This window comes from Cavia porcellus, unplaced genomic scaffold, assembly GCF_034190915.1.
Source record: "Cavia porcellus strain 051 isolate PalLab524CR breed Dunkin Hartley unplaced genomic scaffold, mCavPor4.1 scaffold_9, whole genome shotgun sequence".
In the NCBI taxonomy this organism is placed as follows: domain Eukaryota; kingdom Metazoa; phylum Chordata; class Mammalia; order Rodentia; family Caviidae; genus Cavia; species Cavia porcellus.
The window spans coordinates 62,780,054-62,805,262 of NW_026947492.1; the positions used below are offsets into that span (position 1 = coordinate 62,780,054).

Consider the following 25,209-nt stretch of genomic DNA (forward strand, 5'->3'; position numbering starts at 1 on the left):
GCTCCTAAGGAAAATACACAGCTAGCATATGGCAGGTGATTTTTGTGAGACACAGGCTCTTGCTCTATAGTGCAGGCTGGCTTTAAACTTTCTATAGCCTAGGCTGACCTTGAACTCACAGCAGTGCTCCTGCCTCAGCCTCCAGAGTGCTGGGATTACAGGCATGTACCACCTGTCCAGCCTGGTAGATGATGAATAAATAGCTATTGACCAAACAGACAACCCTGGGACACGTTTTCCTGACAGATAGCAGGCGACTGAACAAATGGGTCTGAGTCTCAGGAGACAAGACTTAAATTTGAGCATGAAAATCTGAGCATTGTCAATCTCTTAGGGATAGCTGAAGTTAACTCAGTATAAGACTTGTCCATGAAAGTTGTAAGCTAAAGAGACTCAAAGACAGAACATACTTTTCAGATATGAGCATAAAGAAGAGGAGCCACTGGGTGTGGTAGCTAACATTTATAATCCCAGCATTTGGGAGGCTGGAGCAGGAGAATCACTTCGAGTTCAAGGCCAGCCTGGACTACATAGTGAGTATATAGTGAGACCCTGTCTCAAAAAATCTAAAACTAAAAAAGGGGAACCATGCAAGAGATTCCAGGAAAGAGGAAATAGTAGTAGAGAATAGGGGAAGGTTGTTTTAAGGCAGTACTTCTCACAGTATGAAAGACTTTTCTCTTTGGTGGTGGTGATAGAGGTGATAGCAATTGAACATATCTGTCATGGACCAATACTTTATAAAATAAAATAAAAATGAATTATTTTTAAAAAGATATTTTTAAGGCATACAAAATACAGGGCCAAATTTTTCATAAAATTCCACAAATTTAAAATTACTCTTAAGTTTCCATATATTCTCAGTTTCTACATTTACCTCATCAAGAACCAATGGCAAAGTTCACAAACTGGCACTAATTCACAGATCCCATGTTTAGCATTATTACTCCAGTGATATTTCAGGCAGAGAGGAGACAAATGAACAGAATATGGCCTCTGCCCTGTAGTAGCCTAAAGTGCAGAGGTGCAGATAGTCCAAGGGCACACACAGCTATACTATATGACAGAGTGGTCAGGCCGTCAGCATCAGGAGCCGACATCTGTCCCTACTCTGCCACTATCTCACCCCTTGTAGATCACAGCCCCTCTCTGTATCACTTTTTCACCTATAAAGTGAAGAGATCATGTCAGATGCCTCAATGCCAGAGGTTTCCTCTTTGTATGAAGGTGCTAAAACTCAAATATCTCAGGGAGACCTGCTCACAGACACAAGATTGCCTCTGGAGAGGATGAATGTATTCTAAAATTAGAATACGGTTTTGGTTATTGTATATATACATAAAAGCCATTGAATTTTGTATCCTGCAGTGGGCAAACTTTATGATATCTCAGTAAAACTTGGAAAATAAAAATCTCCCATTCCACTCAAAATCAGAAGGGTGACTGGCTGCCTGAAAGCAGGCCTGAAAGCCAGAAGGCCTAATAGACCCTCCAGCTAGTGTGGCAGACAAAGCCAGTTCCTCTGTTGTGTTGTAAGGGTCCTTTTAATGCTTGCTATTAAAAAGTTACCTATAAACTCTCTTTTTACCCTTACTAGTCTTTAAGCTGATTTCCCTGTTATTATTTTAACAAATACTGTATTCCCCCATGCTTGCAAGCTTAGAGTGTAACAGAATAGAAACATAATAATGGACAAAATTATTCACTAATTTGTTAGCTAACAACAAATACTATTATGGAAGACTAGAGGGTACTGTGAGAGCACGGCTGGCACCTAGTGAGGGAACTCTTCTTCGAACAAATGGCATTTTATATTGAGACCTGAAAGGTCAGTGCTAGCCTGTTATTCAGCTTATTTAGGACATGGGTTTTTTTGTTTTGTTTTGTTTTGTTTTGTTTTGTTTTGCTTTGCTTTGTTTTTGTACCAGGGATTGAACTCACAACCTTACACTTGCCAGACAAGTGCTTGTGCTGCTGAGCTAAATCCCCAGCCCCTGTCATTAAGCTTATGACAGTCCAGTGGAGGAGGTGGCCATCAGGCGTCCAGAAGATCTAGCTGTTGGTCCATTTTGAGGAATGCAGATATTCTGTGGTATTACAATTAGTTTGTGTGGTAGATCAGGCCTAAAGGGGGCCCTCTGTGAGCCTGAGTTCTACCTTCAGCCCTTTCCCCAGTGTAGAATGAGGAACTTCTGTCCTTGCTTATACCCAGGGAAAGACATCTCTGTATCCTAGCTCATGTGGACGTAGACAGTCACTGCATGGTTGAGCTGGAGTGAGAGCCTGGTCACCAGAGCCCGTACTCTGCACAGCCGCCTGCCATCCAGGCACCCGCATTTCATCAAGGCTTTAATCAGCTCCAAGCAGTCCTCAGATGAGCCTGGTTGGTATCCGGTATGAGCTCATCACCGCCAATGGTGGCAGCTGGAAGCCAAGGCTCCCCTGGGTGAAGAAGAGGTCAGCACCAGCTGGCCAGGTCTGTTCTCTGTCCTGTGTTCTCCTTCACTTGCACTGCTCCTATAAAGTGCAGAGCCATCCGCCCTTTGCCATCTTGCTCACACTCCCTCTGGTACACGTGCTCTTGGTCAGAAGGGACAGAGAAGGCACAGAACTGTGCCTTAAGAAAGGTTAATTGAAGATCAGGGCCTCCAGAATACCAGCAAAAAGCCCCATCCCAAAGTCAGACTGGAATAGTGGCCAGAACCGAAATTTTCTTTCCAAGAAGTGTTTGCTTCTAGCATTTATGTGCTATCTCTTGGCAGTGTCCTAGAAGAACATGACAGGATACACTCTGTAGGTCTGGACTAAAGACTCCCTCCTGAATGGCATTTTGGAGAGTAATTGTTTAAATAGCACAAGAGAGGAACTTGTCACTTAAACCCTCCAGAGGCCCCCTTTGTAGTAATGGATCCCTGTTGTAGAAAGTGCTGATGGGGCAGAAGGGAATGTGGCACATCATTTTGGCATTGACTCTGTCTTGCCATGGATCCCTAAATAAGTCCTCCCCTCTCACTGAACTCTTAGTTTCCCAATTTGGCAAATAAGATAGACTGCAATCTAAAAACTTCCTTCCATTTTAGTGTTCTGTGATTCTGAGTGAATACTTGCCTTCTGATTTATCTAATTGGAAATGTAAGTGCTCGTGTTTATTTAGCAACTATTCTTTTTCTGTAGCCAGCCACCATCATCCCTTTTGTAGGTTCCTCTAATATTTGCTCTTAAGGTGTCTTGTGTAATTTTATTAGCTTATAGAACAAATAGTTCTATAGTTATTTAATTAATATATCTCTCCTTCACTGAGCAGTGAGTTCACAGAAGGTTAGGTGTAGATCATCAGTGACTGTGTTCGCAGCATCTTGCATTGTCCTGAGCATATGACAAATGCTCAGTAAATGTTTGCTAAACAATTTAATTTATAAATAGGCACTAGGCATTATAGAGAATGAAAGACTGCACCCTGCTCAGTGATAGTTTGGTAAAAATACCTATACACAAAGCATCCTGAGAACAGTACAGGATAGTAAATAACAGGACAATTACATGTAAATAAAGGCTAGGATAAATGACAAGTGTAATGGCAAGAAGGAAGGATGAGACCAGAGTTGGCCTTATAGAACATTTCACAAGAAAGGTTAGGACTGCAGTCAGATCCAGAAGAATGGGTAGAACTCAAATAGGCAGAAGAAAAGACCGAAGCTTTTCAGAGAGGAGGCAGCAGAAATGAACCTTGTTGCACTTGCTTGATAGAGATTTGAAGGAAACTGGCCACCTGCTGTAGAGTAGAGGAAGAGGCTTGGTGTAGATGGCTTTAGGGATGAGAAAGAGGACTCAGTTATTGTTGTCAGTAAAGAGTTCGTGAAGTAATTATTTGTGGGGTTTGTTTATTTGTTTGTTTTGTAACCATCGTGATTTTAACTATAACAAAACATACAAAAATTACAAGCAGTATAGAGAATATACAGAAAGGAAGTCTTCCTTCCACACTCTGGTCCTCCTCCTCAGAGGCAACCACCTTAACTGTTTTCTATGTATCCTCCCTATTCCTGCTGTAATGGTCATCACTAATAGCTTAAAATAACACAAATTTATCATCATACAATTCTGGAAACAAGTCTGAAATGAGTCTCACAGTATTAAAATCAAGGCTTCAACAGAACTGCCTTCATTTTTGGAGACTCGAGGAGGGACTGTATTTTGTCACCTGTCCAACTTCTGCATGTCTTGTAGCCCTGTCCATCCTCAGACCCAGCAGTGGCCAGTCCAGTCTTTCTCACATTTCTGCACACTGGCCCTGATTCTTCCTCCTTCCTTGGTCACTCTTAAGGACTCTTGTGGCTCCATTGATCCCAGCTGAGTAACCCAGGGTACTCTTACTGTTTTCGTCGCTGACTAGCAATTTTAATTCTTTTTTCATCTTGGATTCACCTTCACAGGTTCCAGGAAATAGAACAAGAACATTCGGTGCCATATTTTGACTGTCACCCTCTCAGAGATATTTTGTGTATGTATTATTTTTATTCCTGTTTTCAACAGCTGCTATTTACATATAGCACAAAGTTCAAAAGTTTTCCGTGAATGGCATTTTGGAGAGTAATTGTTTAAATAGCACAAGAGCGGTGCTATTTAACGTGAAATCTTTTTCTCCTTCCAACTCCAAAGTATTGTCCAGCTTTTTCCCTTGCCTCTAGCAGTCTACTGGGGAAACACATTTACTTTTTAATTTAAATTTTTACTTTTATTAGTTCCTGTTTGCAGTGCATAACTGCCACATTCATCATGGGGAGTTGGGTACATGTACATAACTAATCCTAATTCTTTGTGCTTTCCCTCCCCCTCCCCCTTCTCTTAGTCCCTTTCAAGAGGATACTTTTAAGACCATGCAGATATCCTGATCATCAAAATTTCTCCCTGAACCTAGCATCTTTTGATTTTCTTGCTTGTGCCAGTCTTCTTGTGGTGGTTGCACAATGACTGTTTTCTAACTAGCACTTGCTCCAGTGTCAGCACTTGGCATTTTATGATAAGCGAGAGCCTCATCTTTATCTGTTTTATCTACTGTCAGATTATTCTCATGGATATTTGTTTTAAGGCTTAGTAATTCATTACTATCCTTAAGTGTGCTGACACTCAAAATTGTCTCATGCTTGGCCAGGGTGGCATATTCCCATCAGTTTTTTTTTCTTTTCCTTTCCTTTTTTTCTCCCTTCTTCCTTTCCTCCTCTCTTCTTCCTTCTTCTTCTCCACATTCTCTCTCCTCTTCCTTCTCTTCTTCCCCTACCCACTTCCTTCTTCAATATTCTCTCATTTTTTGGCCTAATAAAATGATTCAGACTCATCTTGTACGTGCTTTGTTTCTGTTCCGGAATTATGAAAGCCTGTCTTGGTAACCTTTCTCTTGTTGCTAAAACAAAATACTAGACACCCAAAATTAGGAAAGGGAAGGTTTATTTCTTACAGGTTGGAGGTTTCAGTCCATACTCAGTTGGCTTTGAGCAGCAAGGGTCGCCATGCATGGGCATTGCAAACAGCAAGTGCCAACAGCAAAAGAGAGAGAGACATGCCTTCTTTCCACCATTACGCTGTATGCTGGCTCCATCCCTGGATGGGTGTAGCACTCATACCATCAATCCAAGTGCTAGAAAACAAACCAATCACAAACACTAGATTTGGCGTGTCCATGAGTACATGAGGCTTGGAGGGGGGGAGCATCTGTACATAAACCATAACAGAGCCCTAAGATTTTTTTCTAGTGGGCAGTTGTACTAGAGACTGAATTCTAAGTCCAAACTGTGTTCATAGCTCCTGTTAACAGAAGCGAGACATATCTGCAGATACATATACATCTATCAAAATGTGCACATACATATACACACACATATGTGAATTGGCACATACATATTGAGAATACTAAGAACAGCAGTACCTTCCATTCTGCTCAGTTCCTTCACACACTTCATATTTGTGTGTCCCTTCTTACACCATGAGAATGTGGCTGTAAACAGTATTGATACATTTATTCATTTATTCAGTCCTATAATCCAAAAAAGCTCCAGAGCTATTTTACCCACGCTAAGGCAGAAAACAAAGCTACTAAAAAGAGTTCAGGTGAAGATTAATTTGCAGTTCTCATCTCTACCCCATTGAAGGCGAAGTATGGACAGTCACATACACGGTTCCTAAGTTATTTGGGCTCCTTTCCCAGTCCCACGATTCAGTGTGTTTTATTGATTTGGAATATAGCTGGGCTAATTTTTCAGTTTGTTTTCAGTTTCAGGGTTTTTTCCTCCCTTACCTCTCTTTATTCATTTAATTTTGTTGTTTAAATATGTAGAACATTAACTTGTTTGTCAAAGTCAAAATGAAACCAAATATGTGGTACACCTGTGATCTCAGCCCTTGAGCAACTGAGGCAGAAAGATCACTGTGAGTTCAAGGGCAGCCTGGGCTTCTAGCAAGACCCTGTCTCAAAAAAAAAAGACTTTAAAAAAAATTTAAGTCAAAATTATACTAAAATGCATAGACAAGTAAAATTCCCTCCTGTTTCTTCTTTAGCCTTTTTCTATCTCACCTTAACTCTTTGGCCTTAACTCTTTGTCACTAACAGTTTCATTGTTTTCTGGGTTTATCCTTCCTGTTTTTCTTCATGTAATATTTGTATGTCTTCTTACTTCTCCTTTTTACCTGCTCTTTTGTAGTTTGTCTGTCTTAACAGTATTTTCTGGAAGTCATATCATTTCACAGGAGATTTCCCTTCTTTTTAATAGCTGCATAGGGATTAGGGTTAGGGCTAGGGCCTATGTTGGAGACACTGAAGTTTTCATTATTATGCAGTTATAAGTAATACTACAGTGAATAACTTCTTTGCATGGTTTATCTGTCTGTTTGTTTTGTGGTTTGGGGAATCAAACCCAGGGTACTATCACTGAGCTACATCACCAGCCCTATTCTATTTTGGGACAGGGCCTCACTAAGTTGTCCAGTGGTACTTGAACCTGCAAACCTTGTACATCACCTCCCTAAGTGCTGGGATTATAAGTACTTGCTTTCATGCCTGCCTTGAATTCTGGTGTTATTAGAGATACATCTTTATAGTACAATCCTTTACATAGTATTGGTGGGTGTCTGTCCTTTGTTTAGATATTGCAAATTTCTCCTTTATAGAAGTTGTACCGTTTTACATTCCCATTAGCGTTATGTGAAAGACAAAGTCTTTCCAATAGCACATTGTCAAGATTTTGGATTTTTGTCTATCTGATAGATTAGAAATAGTGCCTCATTTGTAATTTAGTTCTCTTGTTACAAATTGAACATCATATATGTTTAAGAGCCATTTTTATCTCATTTTGTAGATTTCTATTTATGTCTTGCCCACTTTTCATAGGTCTTTTGGTTTTTGTTTTTCTCTCGATTTTTGAGGTTTTTTTTGGTTGCTTGTTTGTTTTTGTACCAGGGATTGAATTCACAATAATGCGCTTGCAAAGCAGCACTTATGCCGCTGAGTTAAATCTCAGCCCTTTCTCTCGATTTTTAAAAGTTCTAGGTGTATTAAGGATATTAGCCCTTTTTGATATCATTGCAAATATTTTCCTCTACTTTAGGTTGACATGGTTTAACTACTTCTGTATAATCCTCATAAATAGCCAGGATTGATAACTACTGTTAATCTAAACTACTGTGTTAATCTAAACTAACTTTTTTTTTAAGACGGGGTCTTTCTATATAGTTCAGGCTGCCTTGAGCTCACTTTGTAACCCAGGCTGGTCTTGAACTCACAATGATTGTCCTGCCTCAGCCTCCCAAGTGCTAGGATTCCAGGCATGTACACCATGCCCAGCCTGAAACTTTGAAGAATGCATAAAGAAAGGGATAAAAGCTGAGGATAAAGGATTCAACCTTGTTTGACCACGTAACTGGAACAAAAGAATGAATAGGAAATGCAAAGGAGACAAAGTCATAGATGCTGTATATCATGGAAATTCAGGTAGAAGGGCATCAGAAGGAGGCAGGATTGCTCTCTGGCTTGATGATATACCTTTGGAGAATGGAATTAGAGGCTGCCGATGTGGAAGTGAGTCCCATAGCCCTGCTTCCCACTGAGACTTGATCCAGACCCATGCAGCCTGAGAGAGGACAGTCTTAATCACTGCAGTGATCTTGTGCAGCAGTTTTGCCAGTCACTAAAGGAGACCTCTTCTAACAGACAGAAATGAAAAAACACCCCCACTGTGTCATAACTGGGGCACAATTATTCATTCAACAATTGAAACATTTAATGAGTATTGTAGGCGTAAAATAGCACAACAAACACTATGTCCCTTTGTCCCTCTCTTACCATTTTCTAAAAACCTGGAGGTTTCTTTTACCCAAATCCATCCATCTCATTTGTCATGTAGCCTCAACTCTGGGACAAACTTGATAACATCCTTAGAATTAATTAGGAAAAAGCATTTTTGAGAAAAATGGAATCACTAGTACCAACAAGGAATGCTGAGTCAGCGCGGTCTTGAGGTTGTCCTCTCCTTGCTCCTTCCCTCCCTTCTGCCCTCCCACTATTTTTGGTCATGATTGCCTGGTGACTGGTGACTGGTTGGTGAGGATAAAGAAAGAAGCAAACTGAGTCCTTGCAGCAGCAACTTCTGTCTTTATTAAAGGTAACAGTTTTATGAAGGCAATGAATAATCCTTTCAGCCTTGATGGAGGCCTGAAAACAGACATCATGGTTCCTGTGCCCAAAACCATAGCCCATAACATTGGGTGTCATTAAAGATACCCCCTCCATATTTCTGATTTTTCTCCATGTGGGAAATACAGTTAGCAAAAATATCTCACTGGTTCTACACATGTTCTCAAACCCAGCTGAAAACAAGGCGTCCTGTTTTCCTGAAATTGAATGTGGAAATCTGTATGTGTAAGTATACTTGGTTCTAGTGAGCCTGGCTCAGCCACTGCTCTAATAATATGCCAGTGCTTCTCCAAGACGAAAGCTGGGCTCCATCTTGAGAACAGACTTGTGAGTGGGAACATAAGCCATCTTTTGATAACTCCTCTGCTGTGGGTTAGGCTGGGCTTAGTCAGTGGATACTTAAACATCTGGTCAGCTAGCTTAGCCCTTTGGGGTGCTTGGTGTTTTATAGACAACCCATCAAGATTGATCGGCCTCATAACCAAATTAGCCAGATGTGTAGGCTTTGTGTGCCCTTTCCTCAGCCTCCCTTCAATGTTGTTAGATGGAAGCAGACATGCGATTAGCATGTTTGAAGATCGGGTGTTTTTAGTGCATGAACAAAAGCTGCTGCCCTCTGCAGAGGCTGTGGCTCTGCCTCAGATGTCAGCAGTATAATTATGACTGCTAAATTCAGCCCAGACCCCAGGCTCTGCTGCCTTGCTTTCAGCTGTCATTTCTAGGAGGGGGAGGGGATTCACAGAAGCCTAGGGACCTAGGCTTTTATAGTCCACTTTGAACTCTGCCTTGTGCAGAGCCTTTCCCTCCCTAGTGGTAATTGCTTCCAGCTGCTTCCTGGGAGCATGCTGCTACCTTTGTGGGTAGTCTCTCCTCAACTGAAGGGAGGAGGAATGGGGCAGGTCTCCTTTAAGTTCACAACTTCCAGGAAACTTGCCCGAAGTAAAAATTAGCTGTGCCTCCTCACTCTCAAAGCTTGTGTCACATGCTATTCAGAGTGGTATTCTTATCTGGAAAATTCTCACGCTGAGTTTGCACTGACTAGAAACTTTGGCAGGAGATTGTGCTTTTGCCCTTTTCCTTGCCTGAGTCTGTATATGAAGTATGTTTGGGCATTCATTCCTATGGCTTTTATACCACCTCTTTCCTAACCGCACTGGCCTGCATATTTTCCTTAGAACAAACTAGGCGTTTTCATGTCTCCAGCAGCTCTGCTGCTGTTTAGGGTTCTGTAAATGTCCCATACTCAGTCTGTCCAAATCCCCCACACACTTCTTTCTGTATTCACCATTTGGTGAATGGCATCATATCATCATCTACCAGCCTCAAACAAGAAAGTATTGTAAGAAAGTCTGAAGACTTTCCTTACTTTCCACCAAGCCATGAGAATTTCCTCTGAAGTTCATCCTCTCCTCTGTCCCACTACCCTAGTTCACCTGGACTGTTATCCAGTTTTCTTGTTGATCTCTCCGCCTCCCAGATACCCATCAAACCAACTTCAATCCTGAAAAGCTCTGTCACTCCCCTGCTTTTAAACCTTCACCAATTCCTATTACCTATAAGGTAGGCTCAGGCTTCTAAGGCAGCATGTAATCACTGTGTGGTCCACCATGAATCTTCTGCCACCCAATATCCAAGACAAGAAGGGGAGGAATAGTGGTTTACTTAAGAACTGGGATCAGAGCCTGGCAGACCCATAGGAGAATGCCTGCAACCAGGTCAGCCTCAGAAACAGAAACTATCTGCTGTGAGCCCATTGAGCTGCTTCTAGCAGTCATTCTTACCACCCAACCCACCCTACATGTTCTCATTCACTTTTCTCTGCCAGAATCCCCTTTTCTTGTGTTACCTGTTGAACTCCTGCTAACCCTCAAGAGCCAGCTCCTTTATGTGTCTTCTGTGTAAGTTTCCCTGGTTTGCCCACATGAAATCACTTCTTAACCTGTTCCCTCACATCAATTTTAGGGAATTAGAGATTTATAAACTTTAAAGTTTTTAAGGATTCTAATCAAAGCTTCAAAGAGCACCTCTGCATGCATCTCCTCCTTCTATACCCTCTTCCCCCTGCTCCACTGACCCTGCCTCCTGGCCAGGTCTCTAAGGAAGGCCATCCAGTCTCTCTTCTGTCTGCTCCTGCTCAGCATCTCACCTCTCCTTATAGTCATAAGTGACACTATAGGAAGACATGCTTCGTAATAGTGATTATAGAAAAACAAAAGTGTACTAAGCTCTGGACTAAGACTTTTATCTCTTTCTCGTACTCAGATATCTCTGTAAGGTAGGTTATTGTCTATATTTTCCATATGTGTAAACAAGGTCACCATAACTTGCATGAGATGGCAGAATCATTGTGTTGTATTTGTGAACAGAATTCAGGTCTGTATCCCAGAAGCCTCTGCAGGGTCTGAGATAAAGTAGGTACACTGGAATGTTGGTTGATTAATTGGTTGATTGGTTGATTGGTTGATTGGTTGGCTGGTTGGTTGGTTGGTTGGTTGGTTGAACAAACAAAGTAAGTGTTCTTCCCATTGAACTTGCCTTCAGGCTTAAGAGGACCTGGCTGAGCATCTGTAGCTTATGCCAAGTATAGATTTTGTCTCATCTCCTAATGCCCAGCTGTACACAGACATGTTCCCTCCCACTCAGTAACAAACTGCCTGGAACTCTTTCCAGGCTCATATTTACAAGAGAATGTGATAAATTCCGTATTGATCCCTCCTGTTCCACTGTAAATTTTGCAAAAGATGATTAAATAGAGCAATAGAGTCTGCAGGCATTGTGGCTCAATATGTTGTGGACTGGTGTATCGACCTCCTCCATCCAAAGGCAGCCAGCGCCTATCCCTGCTGCCCCAGACCAGTAATTAAAATCCTGTGAGACTGGGATTTAAAATCCAATCATATCCCTGAATCAAGCCTTCTAGCCTCCCCATGTGACGAGTGCAATAAGGTAACGGCAGGCGCATGTTTATGTCCACACTGAAGCAGTCCCCATAGGGTGGGTAAGAAATGGAGAGCTGGGTAGCCCTGCTGGCTAAATCACTTCACCCTGACACCACAGCCACTTGTAAGACAGTCTGTAGGTACATAAACAAGTCCCAGCCAAAGACCAGCACTCAGGCTTCAAGACCAAAATGTCATGCGCAAAAATTCACAAAATTTGATTTCGTTGTACACGTCTCTTCCCATAGCTACTAACAGTTGGTTTAAGCAAGTGCAGCTTGGCCTTAATTAACTACCTTTATTCTTTAGTAGTCAACTATATGTGTGAATATCTGCAGGAAATTTTTGGCTTAATCAGAATGGAACCCAGCCTTCCTTTTACAGAGACACATGATAACTATTGAAATAAATGTGTGTCTCCCCAGCAGGATCAGGAAGGAGCTCCTCAGGAGCAGAAAGTGTCTTCTTACTCACCTCTGGCACCTAACATGGTGCCAAACACATAGAGGTGTCTTTGAGCCAAGTTTGGTGACACACACCTGTAATCCCAACATCAGGAGGCTAAGGCAGGAGAATTGCAAGTTCAAGGCCAGCCTGGACATACAGAGAGCTCCTGAGGCTGAGTATTTAGCCCAGCGGCATGAATGCTTGCCTGGCAAGTGCAAGGTCGTGAGTTCAATCCTTGGTACCAAATAAAAATAGAGAGCTCCTGAATGTAGTAAATGTACTAAGTGAGCACCTGTTTGGTGCTTGAACACTTCTGGAGGACTCATTGTTCCTGAGGATGTGTATACTGTATCTTTGGATGTTTTGATGTTTAGCCAGCCACCGTCTGCTTCCAAGAGTCATATTTTTAACTTGGGTTCATGTAAAATGAATCTAACCACAATTCTACATGATGGCCCTTAAAATCTGAAAGTGGCGGGGCTGGGGATTTAGCTCAGCGGCATAAGCACCTGCCTTGCAAGCAGGCGGTCGTGAGTTCGATTCCTGGTACTGATGAAAAGGAAAAAGACAAAAAAAAAAAAAAAAAAAAAATCTGAAAGTGGCGAACATGTTCTCCCAAACTATTTTTTCGCTAGCCTAAACTACCAGTTCCTTAAGCCTGTTTTTCTGACGTGGTTTCTTACCCTTTACTATCTTGATTATATTTCTCAGAACAGTCTCCATTTTCTCTCTTCCAAAACTTATGACTTCCATTTATGTCCACTAACTTTTATCTCATTAGTTTTAGATCTTCGTGCACTCTTCTATCAGGTGTATTTTGGTGCCCTTTCTACCCTAATTACATCTGAATCTGCAGATTTGATGAGTAGCATCTCTGGAATTTCACCTCAGCAATAAACTTGCTGGACAGCAACAAGCCTGTTTGCTGCCACTGGAAACTTCCTTCCAGGTCACCTGTGATGCATCAATGGCCCCACTGCCCTTGAGTCTGTTTAGTTCATCTATCATAGGCCTTCTATATGCTGCGGCATCCAGCCCACATTTCTTCATTGTGGCCACGAAGTTGTCCTTAAACATCCATTAAATGTCTGATGAAGTCTACCTTTGCCCTAACAAAATATCTTCATGCTAAAGAAGAGAGGTGAGTCTGCCATGGTTTCCATGAACCATCCTGATACCTAGTGATCACCCTGGTTCCCTTTCTAGGCCTACACAAAGCATCGTCTAGTACTACGTCTAATTCTTGAGAGAAGACAATCTGTATGAAAAGTTTGTGATCAGTTGAGTGCTCTGGCACTGAAAGCAGGAAGTGACCCATAAGCTAGAATGGTGTGGAAAAGCTTTAGGCTAAGAGCAATGAGGCTAGTCTTGAAGAATGTAGGATCTGAATAGTGAGCAGAAAGAACAGCAGCATGTCCAGTCTTTCCAGTCAGCGCTGGGGAAGTAAAAGCTAGGGACCGAGGGGAGCCTGAGATGGTTCAGGCAGGTAGAAAGAGCCCTGACTAAAAGGCCTGAGTTCCTGCTCTTAGTCTCTGTAGCCTTGGTCAAACTTTCTCTTTCCCAGGCTTCTCTCCTTCTCCAATTTTGCTTTGTTTTGTATATCTTTTGGTGTGTATCTTCTGCTCTTCACAGCTCACACTGTAGTTTTCTGTCTCCCTAGTGATACAATGTATAGCTTCCTTATGTCAGGGAAAGGGAGGTCATCATGCCCATTTCTTCAGCCCCGTGGCACCACAATCCACAATATTGTCACTGTTTCTGTCCTGACTGCTTTCAGCCAGTCTGGGACCACTGTTTCCACTGTGTGCCGCACCCCAGGACTTTTAATGGAATGAACAAATGCAGCCATCAGGCAATAGTTCTCTTTTGTTGAACTTCAGACAACTGCCTCCCAAAAGGAGTCTCATCTGTACCTGTCCCTCAGGAGTTAGGATTCTGGATGACCTTCTGGAGATCAGTTAAGGTGTGTCACCACTCACCTATCCACAGATGGGACACACTGAGGGGGAGGGAAGAGGCCCTATTTGGTGCCTTTTCTATAAAGCTTATCTATTTTAAATTTAAAAAAAAAAAAAGCTACCTCAAGAACCTCCTGGCTTGGCTGTGGAGCACCTGAGCACTTTGTAAGAGAGGGGAGAAGTGATTTTTCTCTCTTTCCAGGCATCAGGCATTTAATATCTCTTCACGGTATAAGAGCAGACATATCTTCTTTAAAACACACCCGTGCGCGCGCGCGCACACACACACACACACACACACACAGCTTTTCATTATGTAAAATTCCAGACATATACAGAAAGAATAGTGTAATAAATCCCTGCATTAAATCCCAGCTTTACTGTTTATCTGCTGTATGACCGTAGGCAAATTATTTCAGCTCTCGGAGCCTGTTTCCTGAGTCTTTGACTGATGAATAATTCTACTACAAATCCTTTAACCCAGTAAATGTTAGTTTGTCTCCTTTCCCCTTATTCTTCTGACACAGACATAGTTAAGACATCTGTAAAATGGAAAACATAATACCTCTTTTGTTTCTTCCACAAAATTGTTAAGAATTGTTAAATCCATAAATATAGTCATCAGAGGATATGGAAGTAATAAGTGCCCAGTGAAACATTCCTGATTCTGGGAAGGCATATCTGCATGTGCACATGTGTTGAGCAATGCTCAGTGCTATGGTGTATGGAAAGGCTCAGGATGAAATAGAGGAGACTAGAGGCTCTGTTCCCACTTCTGTGCTTCCTTTGATACTCTAAACAAGTCTCTTCTCTCGAATTCACCCCTTAGGAAAGCAGAAGAAAATCAGTCTCTGACCTAAAGAGCTACTCATACCAGCTCTAAATACCAGCCAAGGGCTCTCAGGCCAGGACCAACACCATAGTCAGGAAAGGAAGTAAGCTAGGAGGACAGAAGAAACCCGTAAGAGACAGCATGGTTACTGGGTCTTGAAGAATGACTGGGACTCAGGAATTAGGGAGACAAGGCCCAGGGCCAAGGCATGAAGAGTGGCCCAGATGACAAGAATGAAGATGACCGTGGAGACAACCAAGGTGTACAGCTTCTCTGATGTGGCCCTCTTCTCATGAATGCTTCCTTAATGAGCTCCCAAAAGAATAGCTCAATCTACAATATCAATTCTGATCAATTCTGGTGAGAAAGAATTCTCTAATATCCCAAGGAAAACAGACTGCCAAAATAATGCAAGTCAAAATGAAGATAGTAAAGGAACTAAGAATAAAAGTGAAAAGGAAAAGTACATGTGAAAGCTCTTACAGAGAACGTTATACCCCTGTGCAATCTCTTTTTCAATCATTTTCAAACTTTATCGTAGTTCCCTCAGTACCTCTAGAGGTAAACAGAGTAATTATTACCACTAGAAAAGTAAAACAGGGTCTTACAGCCGGTGGGCAGGGTCCCTCACTCCCCAGTAAGTGCTCTTTCATAGAGAAAGTAAATCACAGAAGCTCTGAGGGTGGTAGAATGGATCACTAGAAGGGCAGTATGGTTTTACAGAATAGTGGAATAGCATGTCAGTATTACTGATAATGGCCCGACACACTTGAAAGCACATACACTATTTTTTTAAAGCATTCTTATACACATTCTCTTCTTTAATATTCACAGAAATAAGCAAAGATTAGGACAGGGTATCACTAAGGGTGCACAGAGGAAATGACAGGCTTCTTCTCACCTTATCTAGTTTTTCCTACCAGCACGGAAGATCTGAATCCCACCTTCACCCCAATTTCAGCACCCTATTTAGGAAGAGAAAGTGAACCTCTCTCTGCAACTCCCTTTTTCCCTACTTTCTACCTGCCAAGCACAGAGGGAGTTGGGCCTGACCTGACCATCCAGCAGAGAGGCATCGGGGACTAGCAAAGACTCTAAGAACTTAAATTGAAAGGTGGGAAAGAGTGAAAAGAAAGACAGAGACAGATTAGGGGCTTTGGTTTGTAGGAACAAAGGATGTGGTCATGCACTTACTATCAGAATCACCCTTCTGAGACAATACAAATAATCATGTTCTTTGTGGCCTAAGAAGATAGCATGTGAAGAGAATACAGTACAGTTCATTTTTCTGACAGATGATATTGACTGCCCATGCTGGATCTTGTGCTGGATAGCAAGGAGGTGACAATGTACCAAACATTGTTTCTGACACCTAAGGGCGTTTAGTCTTCAGTGGTACAAACTTTAATGCATAAAGATCCTTGTAGTAAGCTGGGAATAGAAGGGCCCATGAGAGCATAAGAGCTAGTCTACCACCTATGGTGGGAAGGCAACACGGAATGCTTTCTAGAGGAAAAGCCAAACAGTCTTAGAAGATGAACGAGTTTCTGTAAGAAGATCAGAGTAGAAGCAGTGTTGCTAAGAGAGGTTTTGGAACTCATACAAGGATGTGAGTCATACAAAAAAGGTATATGCCTTAAATTGAGAAACCCCTTGGAGGGCTGCAAACTTGGGGTGGGTATGGAGACATTTGGAAAAGCCAGGGTAACCACCTGTTTCAGATGCATTAGAGACATGTATCTTCTTAGGGAAATAGAAGAGCTCGCATGAATGTCTTTTTTTCTACTTGGAGCATTGTGACTGTGTCAGGTTGAAGGAGGGCACTATACCAGGAGAATAGTGGGCTCTCAGAGCACCAAAGGGCCGGGTCTTCTCTCTCAACACAAATTCTACTCTCTCAGCCTACCCTGGACAGTGAGACCCCATGGCACCAACTAGCACCAAACCCATGACCAGCACTACCCCCACCCTACTTTCCTGGCCCAACCCCTATTGACAGATCCCCCAGAATCTGAAGGAATTCAAGACAAATGGTTAAGAGGATGGAGTTAATAAAATTTGAAAAATTGAGGCCTGTCACTCCACTAAACTTTTTTCAATACCACTGACAGAAACATATTTCCCCAATGAGTGACCTTCCACAGCTGTAGCGGGCAGGCACAGCCGCAGCACTGCTGCCAAGAAGCCAGTCCGCTATTTATCAAATATTATAAGCTGGGACACACTAATCTGGAGCAGGAGAAAAGGGAGGGGTCCGGCATCACACTGCCTGGGGTGCTCCAGGTGTTTGCCCCAACCCCAGACAGCCAGTGGGAGGTGACGGATGGCCTGCGATTAGCACTTCCCACCTCAGTAAAGCTCTCTCACTCTCTCACTTACTCCCCAAGGCCTGGCCCTCTAGACCAGCTGCTTGGCCTGGAGGGGCCCTGGGTGGGAGGCAAAGGGAGGTCAGGCCAGGGCATGGGCCATCCCGATGCCCCTGGAGAGGGCAGCCGGGTGAGGTCCAACGTGGTTATTTATTGGAGTGTAATGGTTTGTGGCTGTTGGTTGTGGAGGTGAAATCGATCAGTGGTGGAAGTCAGGTTCTATCAATTATTACAGCAATTAGTCAAGTCAGAGTGAGGGTGTGGAGCTGGGGAGTAATATTAGATGGACATTATCCATGGTGTCCGGCCTAGCCTTCCAAAAGTGGGGCAGATATGCTGCCCTGAGGCTCTAGAACCCTGGGCAGCCCCACTAGTTTCCCCCCAGAGTGGCTGACCTGAGCACCTCCTGGGCTGGAGACATGTCCAACACTGCTTTAAGAGGAGCCCCTGTGCTAGCTGGCCCAGGTGCAGAGATGTCCTACCTGTCCCCATCCCATCATTTATGAGAAGTGACACAACTCCTACTAGAAATTACTCAGTGGCCAATGTTTATGGCACACATTTTTCATTCTGTAAGCAAATATAGATCACTGACAGCACTTGTTTGAAGCAGCTAATCTCACTCTCTGTTCCCTTCCACTGTCTTCTCTCGTCTCTCTTCCTCTCTCCTCTCTCTCCCATTTCTTTCTCTCTTCCCAGAGGTGTTCACCCTAATCCCCCCATCTCTCCAGCCTGTGCCTCATAACAGCTCCCTCAAGGCTGCCAGAGAAAAGAGAGGACTTTCTGTCACTTTATTTTGGCCCCTTCTGCCTCGACTATGCTGCTAAAGCTGTGTAGAGAGGAGAGGATGCCCTGGCACTGTTGACTCTGCCCTTGCAGTACCCAGCGAGGAGAGAACAAGTCCAGGCAAACAAGCTTGTAGACCTCTCTCCCCACCTGAGTGTCCAGTGTACCCTCTGCTCATTTGTCATCACTACTGTTGGAGAGCTGGAGTTACGCTGTGCTTAAATTCTAGGCAGAAATAATCTTAAAGGCCAGAGAAAAAGCCTTCAAAAGAAGCATAAAGGACTGGTTATAAGAGTTGGGGGGAGACCCAAGAAGTGGTTTTACAAAACTCAGAAGAGAGTGGTCAAGGTTTCAGTTGCCAGAGAGTTGTCAAGAACTATGAAACAGAACAGTGGTCATTGTCTCACCAGTCCCCTTTCGTCCTGCATACAGAATCCGTTTACATAAAGTGTCCAGGAAGCACAAGCAAATCTGAAAGAAACAAGTGACAGCTGAGCCTCTGAAGCATTGCCCATTCATTAGGAAGACTTCCATCCTAAAATACCCTCCTTTCTGAGAGGGCTACATTTCCTTCCATAAGCACTAAAAGACCACTGAAGGATTGTTCAGCAGGGGTGTGTCATGGTCAGAAAGTCTCAATTAGAGTTGGAAAAATCTGGTTGACTCCTGGTTCAAGCAGATAAAGCTAGTTTTGTGGCCTTGAGCTAGTCATTTCACTTCCCTGAGCTCAGTTTTCATGTATATAGATTGGAATTTTAATTCCTCCCCCCAAGCTGGTTTTGATAAAATGATAAAATGTATACCAAGTGCAGAGCATGGGGCCTAGCACATAGTAAGTACTCAGGAAATACCAGTGCTGTTATTGTTATCACCACTCCTAGATATCTACTCAAGAGATATAAAGTTTATATCTAGATCTATAGGCTCAGTGCTACATAACTATAGCACCACGTACTCAGAAGGCTGAGTCAGGAGGATTAATTGAGTACAGGAGCTCAAGGCCAGCAAGACCCTATTTCAATCCAAAAAAAAAGTAGCAGAGACTTGCAGTAGGAAGCATTTTATGTCATGATGTGTTTGCACACACTGGGATTTAGAAACACTGGTCTTCACTGTTCATCGACAAACAGTGTCAGGACATCACCCTGAGCCAGGCTTTGTGCTAAACAGGTTCCCAGCCAGATTCTATCCTTATGGCAGAGACTGGGTCTTAACCCTTCTTTACCTCTGGATACTTCCTTAGCAAAAAGGTGGCTTCAGGAATGCCAGATATTACCTTGCTATTGAATTTAACACATACATTGAGCATTTCTTGTGTATAGAGCTTGGCTTTCATAGGTTCTACCATCCTCACTTGAGGGGAATGCATTTAGGGCAAGACCAGATCTGATCTTCTGTACCCTCTGCCCCACTCCTTCACAGCACAATGGAATAGAGTGGAGTAGAGTGGAACGGACAACATTTGAGAAGGGGAGTAAGCTGCTCAACCCTGGGCTGAGGAGATTCTGGCAGCACAAAAGGACAGACAGTGTCACAGGGCTTGCTTATAGTGGCTTACCTGCTGCCAGCACTTAGACAGAAGATACATGGCCCCCTGCTTTCCTCTTTTTGTCATACTTGGAATTCTCTGTTCTCAAGTCATAGGAAGTAATGGTTGGGAAACACCCACCCACATACACATAACTCACCAACAGCTCAGATGGCAGAACAGGTCACTCATGAGTCCCTAGGAACTCGGCTGACCCCAGCTGGTGGCAAATGCCCAGAGATAGGAAAGCATTAAAGGACAGAGAAAGAAAGAAAGACCTTTTCATTGCTATTTGGAATATTCTTTAAGGAACCTTTTTAAATGGCCTTGTGAATGAGTATTTATCTGTTTATAGATGGGTTAGAAAATGTGAACATTTTAGTGTATGCATATATGAATTTGTGTTTTGACATGTACTTGTGCTGAATATATGAATATGTATACTTAGTTGGACATATTTTCTTGGCATGTTTAGATGTGTGTATGCATAACATATTGGCATGTGTAGCACCTCTCTGTGGAAAGTATGTTGCTGCACATATAAGCGTGCAGGAACCCAAGTACCCTGACCCCTTCCAGAAAGGACCAAGGTCTTTCCTTCAACATAGCACAACTTGTTTTTCCCACCATTCTACAGTCTCATACATTTGCATAACATTCCTCACACTGAAATCAGGGCCTCGAGCCACCTATAAGCAAAGACTGAGGTCCCACTGGTCACTCACAAAAACTGACTGTTCATTCTTCTCTGCCTACCAGGAGCCAACCCCCTGCAAAGGAATGAAATGGGACACACACCATTGGATTATGCCCGAGAAGGGGAGGTGATGAAGCTTCTGAGGACCTCAGAGGCCAAGGTAAATCTCAGAGAAAAGAGGCCTGTGGGTATTATTTAGTTTTTCACTCATTAAATTAGCTCTGACTCCACACCCAATGGCACTACTTCTCCTTGGGTGATTATCTCCTGTTTAAATACAAATCCAAAGCCAGGCATGGTGGCACAGGACTATAATCCCAGCATTTGGGAGGCTGAGGCAGGAGGATCCCTGTAATTTCAAAGTCAACTTGGCCTACAGAATGAGTTCAAGGGCATCTTGAATTACATAGCAAAACCCTGTTTTAAAAAAATGTAGCCCCTAGTTTGATCAAGATTGGGGAGCTCCCCTTATGGCATCTATGACAGGGATATGGCAGGGATAGGGAGAAGCTTGGGTCACTTTTAGATTCTGAGAATTAACCTTCCAGTTCAGTTTTAAGGCCATGCCTCCCAGCTTCTTTTCAGAAGAAGGGACTAGCCAGATGAAATTGGCTGTGAAAAAGTTTTCGGCACAATAAAAGAGAGAATATAAAGTAAAAATAGCCTTTAATCCAAGGACGTGGAGAGGACTCCATGATCCCCATGGCCTGGCTTTCTGTGCCAGAAATGTGGGCATGGGATATGCATATAAATTCCCACTGGGGTGGTGCTTAGGGCAGACATTGCTGACACACAAGCAGCAGATTGGAATTTTCTTCACGTGCAAACAAGAGTTGGGGAAGAAGCAGGAAGTGGTAGGCATTTCCGCTTTGGCCTTCCACCTCGTTAGACCCATTGCTGTAATTTCTGCTAAGGCAAGAACCTTTGTATTGTATTTTGAAAAGGGCAAAGTCTCTCTCTTACTACTTTGTACTGAAAGGGGGCACAGTATTGGGGTTTTGGAAGGTTGATGGGATGATGGTTGATGCCCACGCAGAAGCTGGTGCCAGGTGTTTCAGCCAGGACAGCTTCATCATTGGTGAATGCCTGCACATTAGACTGGAAAACAGAGAGAGAAGGTGCTCTAAGGAGGCAGGCCACTATCATATTTAAGGGCCCAAGGGAGATAGAAGGAAGGTGTCTTTGATTTAAATATGCTGTTTCATCAGGACCACAGTGAGGTAGAATTCTGAAAAATAAGTATGGGGTTAGAAGGAGTGAAGTTATGAGGTGATTATTTTTTCATCTGAAAGGGTAAAAGTTAAAAATGTAGGTAGGTAGGGCTTTTCTCTGGTCCAGGAGTTGAGCTGGAAAGAATAAGAGGGGTGGGGAGGGCCATAGCTGTGTCACTATAAGGGAGATAAGAGCCTAGGTCCACAGGGATCTCACATTTGACTAAACACCTGAGGGTAGAAAGACAGTTGTCATGTATAACAACATGAAGATGATCTTACGCATGACATAGGAGTCTTTAGGAAAGACTGTTAAGAGTCCTATTGTAAAAAGATAATTAATTAATAGAATATAAGGAATTAGGAAACAAATTGGATAACAAAACATTATTCTGAGAGTTGTGGCTGTGAGGCCTTGGTGAGACAGAGATGAGCGAGTGATAGGATGATTAGATTTAGGGCTGGAAGGGTACCACTTGAGTCATGTGGAACCAGGATGGTAGTCCAACAACTTTGACCACGGTTGGGGTTGCCAAGAAGACCAGGGAGGGGCCGCTGCACCTTGGTGGTATCCTGGGGATGATTTCCTGTAACAGGACTATAGTAATATATCAGCAATCTCCCTGGTTGTGGGAAAGGCTTTTATCTATCCTAGAAAGTAAAAACAAAGGTGAAAAGATATTTCAGAGATTTGTGGCCGTGCATGTGTGTAAAATCTACCAGTCCTGACCAGGGTTGTTTCTGAGAAATTGATGAGTAGGAAAAGAAGGGGTGCTGTGTGTCCCTGAGGAGAGGTTTTACTATAGAGGTAACAGGTGTAAGTTGTTGAAACCTCAGAGTATCTGAGTTACTCTGCATAAACACAAAGGAATAAAAAAGGCATTTTTAAGATGTGTGACTATAAACTGAATGGTGGAGGGAGGGATATAAGAGAGCATGGTATAAGGGTTTGGCACCACTAGGTGGATTGGGGTAATGGCATTATCGATTACCCCAAGGAAAAATTGAAGGATACCTGAGACGAATTAAAATAGGCATGGCATGGGCAGCATGGGTGGGATTGGAGGTATCTCAAACTATGGGATCTACCAGAGAAGAAGGGAGTCTGGAACCTGCATGGAATAGGCCCTGTCTGCAAAGGCTACGTAAGTTGGCTGTCAACACCCATTATAGAGACTAAGGACTTAATATAGCGGCTTGAAAACTCAAGAAGAACACTACATGGCGTCTATGTCCACAAGTGCAGAGAATGTCTTACCTGAGACCTCCAGTGGAAATTGGGGCTCTGAAAAGAACACCTTAATGGAGGGCTGTGGACCCTGAGTCCCATTAGTCCTCAGCAGTAGTCTGAGTAGATCAGTCAGTGATGATGAGATCTCCTATTTGGGCAAGAAGTTAGAGGATGGCTTACCCACTCTCTGGCGGCTAGGACAGTTGCTCTTCCAAAGGCTCTTGAGATTACAATAGCGGTAAGGCCCCAGAAGAACACCAGGGTTTGGGCACTGTCTTGCCCAATGTCCTTCTTTGTTATATTTGAAGCATGGTCCAGGAGGGGCTCAGGTAGCTCCACCTTGTGTCAATTTACCTGTCTCAGAGCTCCAAGTGTCACTGCTAAAAGATCAGATTGTTATTTTTCCTTTTGATTTTTATCTCTGTTGTTGAAAAGCCATATTAAGAAGATCTCCCTGTGGGGTTTGAGGGCCAAGTTTAGACCTTTGTCTTGGGATCTGGCCCACAGTGGAAGGTATCTGTCTCCTCCACAGTCACAAGACATCTGGTTTTTATCTTGGGTAGGTGTACAGCTTTAAGTCTAAAGGAAACAAAGGCAAAGAATCAATTAAGTATGCAGGAATCAAATAATACAATTAACAGGGTATTTATGATTATAACTTTAGCAATGGCTTCCATTAAGGAGGATAAGGATAAGGTCTAGGGAATTTTAGAAACTGACATGTCATTCATTTGTCATACACACATTTAGGTTTTACAATTGTATAAGTATCCGTTATGCTGTTAGAATGTCTAATGCCATCTGAATTTTGGAAGATGGCCTGTTTTATTAATTTTACCTTTTTATTTAGGAGACAGATCAGCTATGATGTCATTTAATGCCAGTTGAGTATAGTTAATTATGGCCCCTATATGCCCAGCACCCGCTGGTCAGCGGAGGGCTGAGCCAGGGCTGGTGGACAGGCTGGAAAGGCTCAGACCTGGCCCCTGCCCCAGCCTCAGCCCCAGTGCCAGTCTCATTGCTGTGTCACCCCCTACATCATATAACATTTTTTCTGGAAAAGATCTGGTGGATTGCAGCAAAAGGAATTTATAATTATCTCTTAATTTTAGTTGTCGAACATCCAGAAGATTGGTAACAGTACAGTGCAGTAGAGGCAGTAAGCTTAACATAGAACATTAAATGGAACTATTATTTTCTATTAACAAAGGGTGTTTTAACATTTGAGCACTGAAGATACTTGTGACATTGTTTGGACTGCTCACTATTTAAGCATCTCTAAGTGTGACATATACATTACATAAATTTTTGTTTAAAAATTATCATTCGACTGGTGACCTTGTGTTGGTCTGACCTGAATCTCCTGGCTGGAGCACAAGAGAAAGGCAGACATCTGGATCTGAAAGAAAACACTTGTCCTCATAAACAATCTCAATTCTACATTTGAAGGCATGAATATACCATCAGATCAGCAACAATGAATTGTCTTAGTCATATGAACTTTAGTTGAGGTGTCTCCCATAAGGCTATGGAGATTATTGGGGCCTCCAATTAATGAACAAGAGCTGGTTAAAGTTACCAGGTGGCCACTTTCTTGTGCATCAGTTGTCAAATGTCTCCTCACTCCAAGGGATTTTGTTTAACCAATTCTAGCATCATTTTGACCAGCTGGCAATCTAGGTGGAAGCATGTTTTTTAAATTTGTAACCCAAATAAACCTTGAATAAATGATATGAAAATGTAAAAGAGGAGGAAAAATTGTTGAGCTCAAATAAAAAGAAACAGGTGTTTACAGAGCAGGCAATGGGCAAACAGGCAACAGATACATAAACTGACCATCATAAAATTAGAGTGCACTTAAATATATTTGGCCAATTTGAACTATAATAAATAGACTAGTGTGAACCTTTTTGTAGATCGATTAATAGAGATCTCTTGAAATAAGAATACCCGAAAAGGAACCTAATTTTTGGCTAATCTGAGATAACTCAGAAAGGAAAAAAAAGGAACATAAATATTAGCTAATCTCTCCGGAACAAGGCCAGCCTGTTCCCGAAGCAGGAGCAGAGACTGAGGCTGAGAAGGCTGTGGCCACTGAGTGGCCAACCATCCAGCAGGCGTGTGTGGGCAATTGTCTGATGACTGGCTACAAAACAGCCGCTTATCACCATGAGACAAGGACTCCAAGCAACCTAGCTGCTGCTGATTGTATGAGGGGCCACAAGGGGGCAACCATTGACCCTGAGACTCGTTGCAAGATGGCGGCTGTCCTCTACGCAAGCTGCAGCAACATGGCTGCTGGCAACCCTGTGGCCTGCCAAAAGGCTGGAGTGCTCCAGACCACGTATGTTGAGGCAGCGGAGAAAATATCGACACAGCGGAAGGAGACGAAGAACCCTCTGACAAAACAGAAGGCTTGGGTGGTGAGGGGAGAGGATGGTGCAGGGGGCACAGAAACCTCTGGCTGAGAAGGATTGGGGTTTGGTATGAGAGATGCAGGGGAGGAGCCATAAAGACAGAAGCTGCATCAT

The 25,209-nt window shown here is 42.9% G+C and overlaps 1 protein-coding gene across 4 annotated transcripts in view; it reads left to right on the forward strand.

Annotated features, from left to right (window-relative positions):
• Positions 1 to 25,209, forward strand: part of Clpb (ClpB family mitochondrial disaggregase) — a 158,536-nt gene that overhangs the window by 82,996 nt on the left and 50,331 nt on the right. For all 4 annotated transcript variants that reach the window (XM_063256559.1, XM_003463463.5, XM_005000740.4 and 1 more), the window contains one exon: positions 20,299 to 20,396. In XM_063256559.1, coding sequence (XP_063112629.1) covers positions 20,299 to 20,396 — 98 coding nt within the window. The remainder of the gene's footprint in view (positions 1 to 20,298; positions 20,397 to 25,209) is intronic.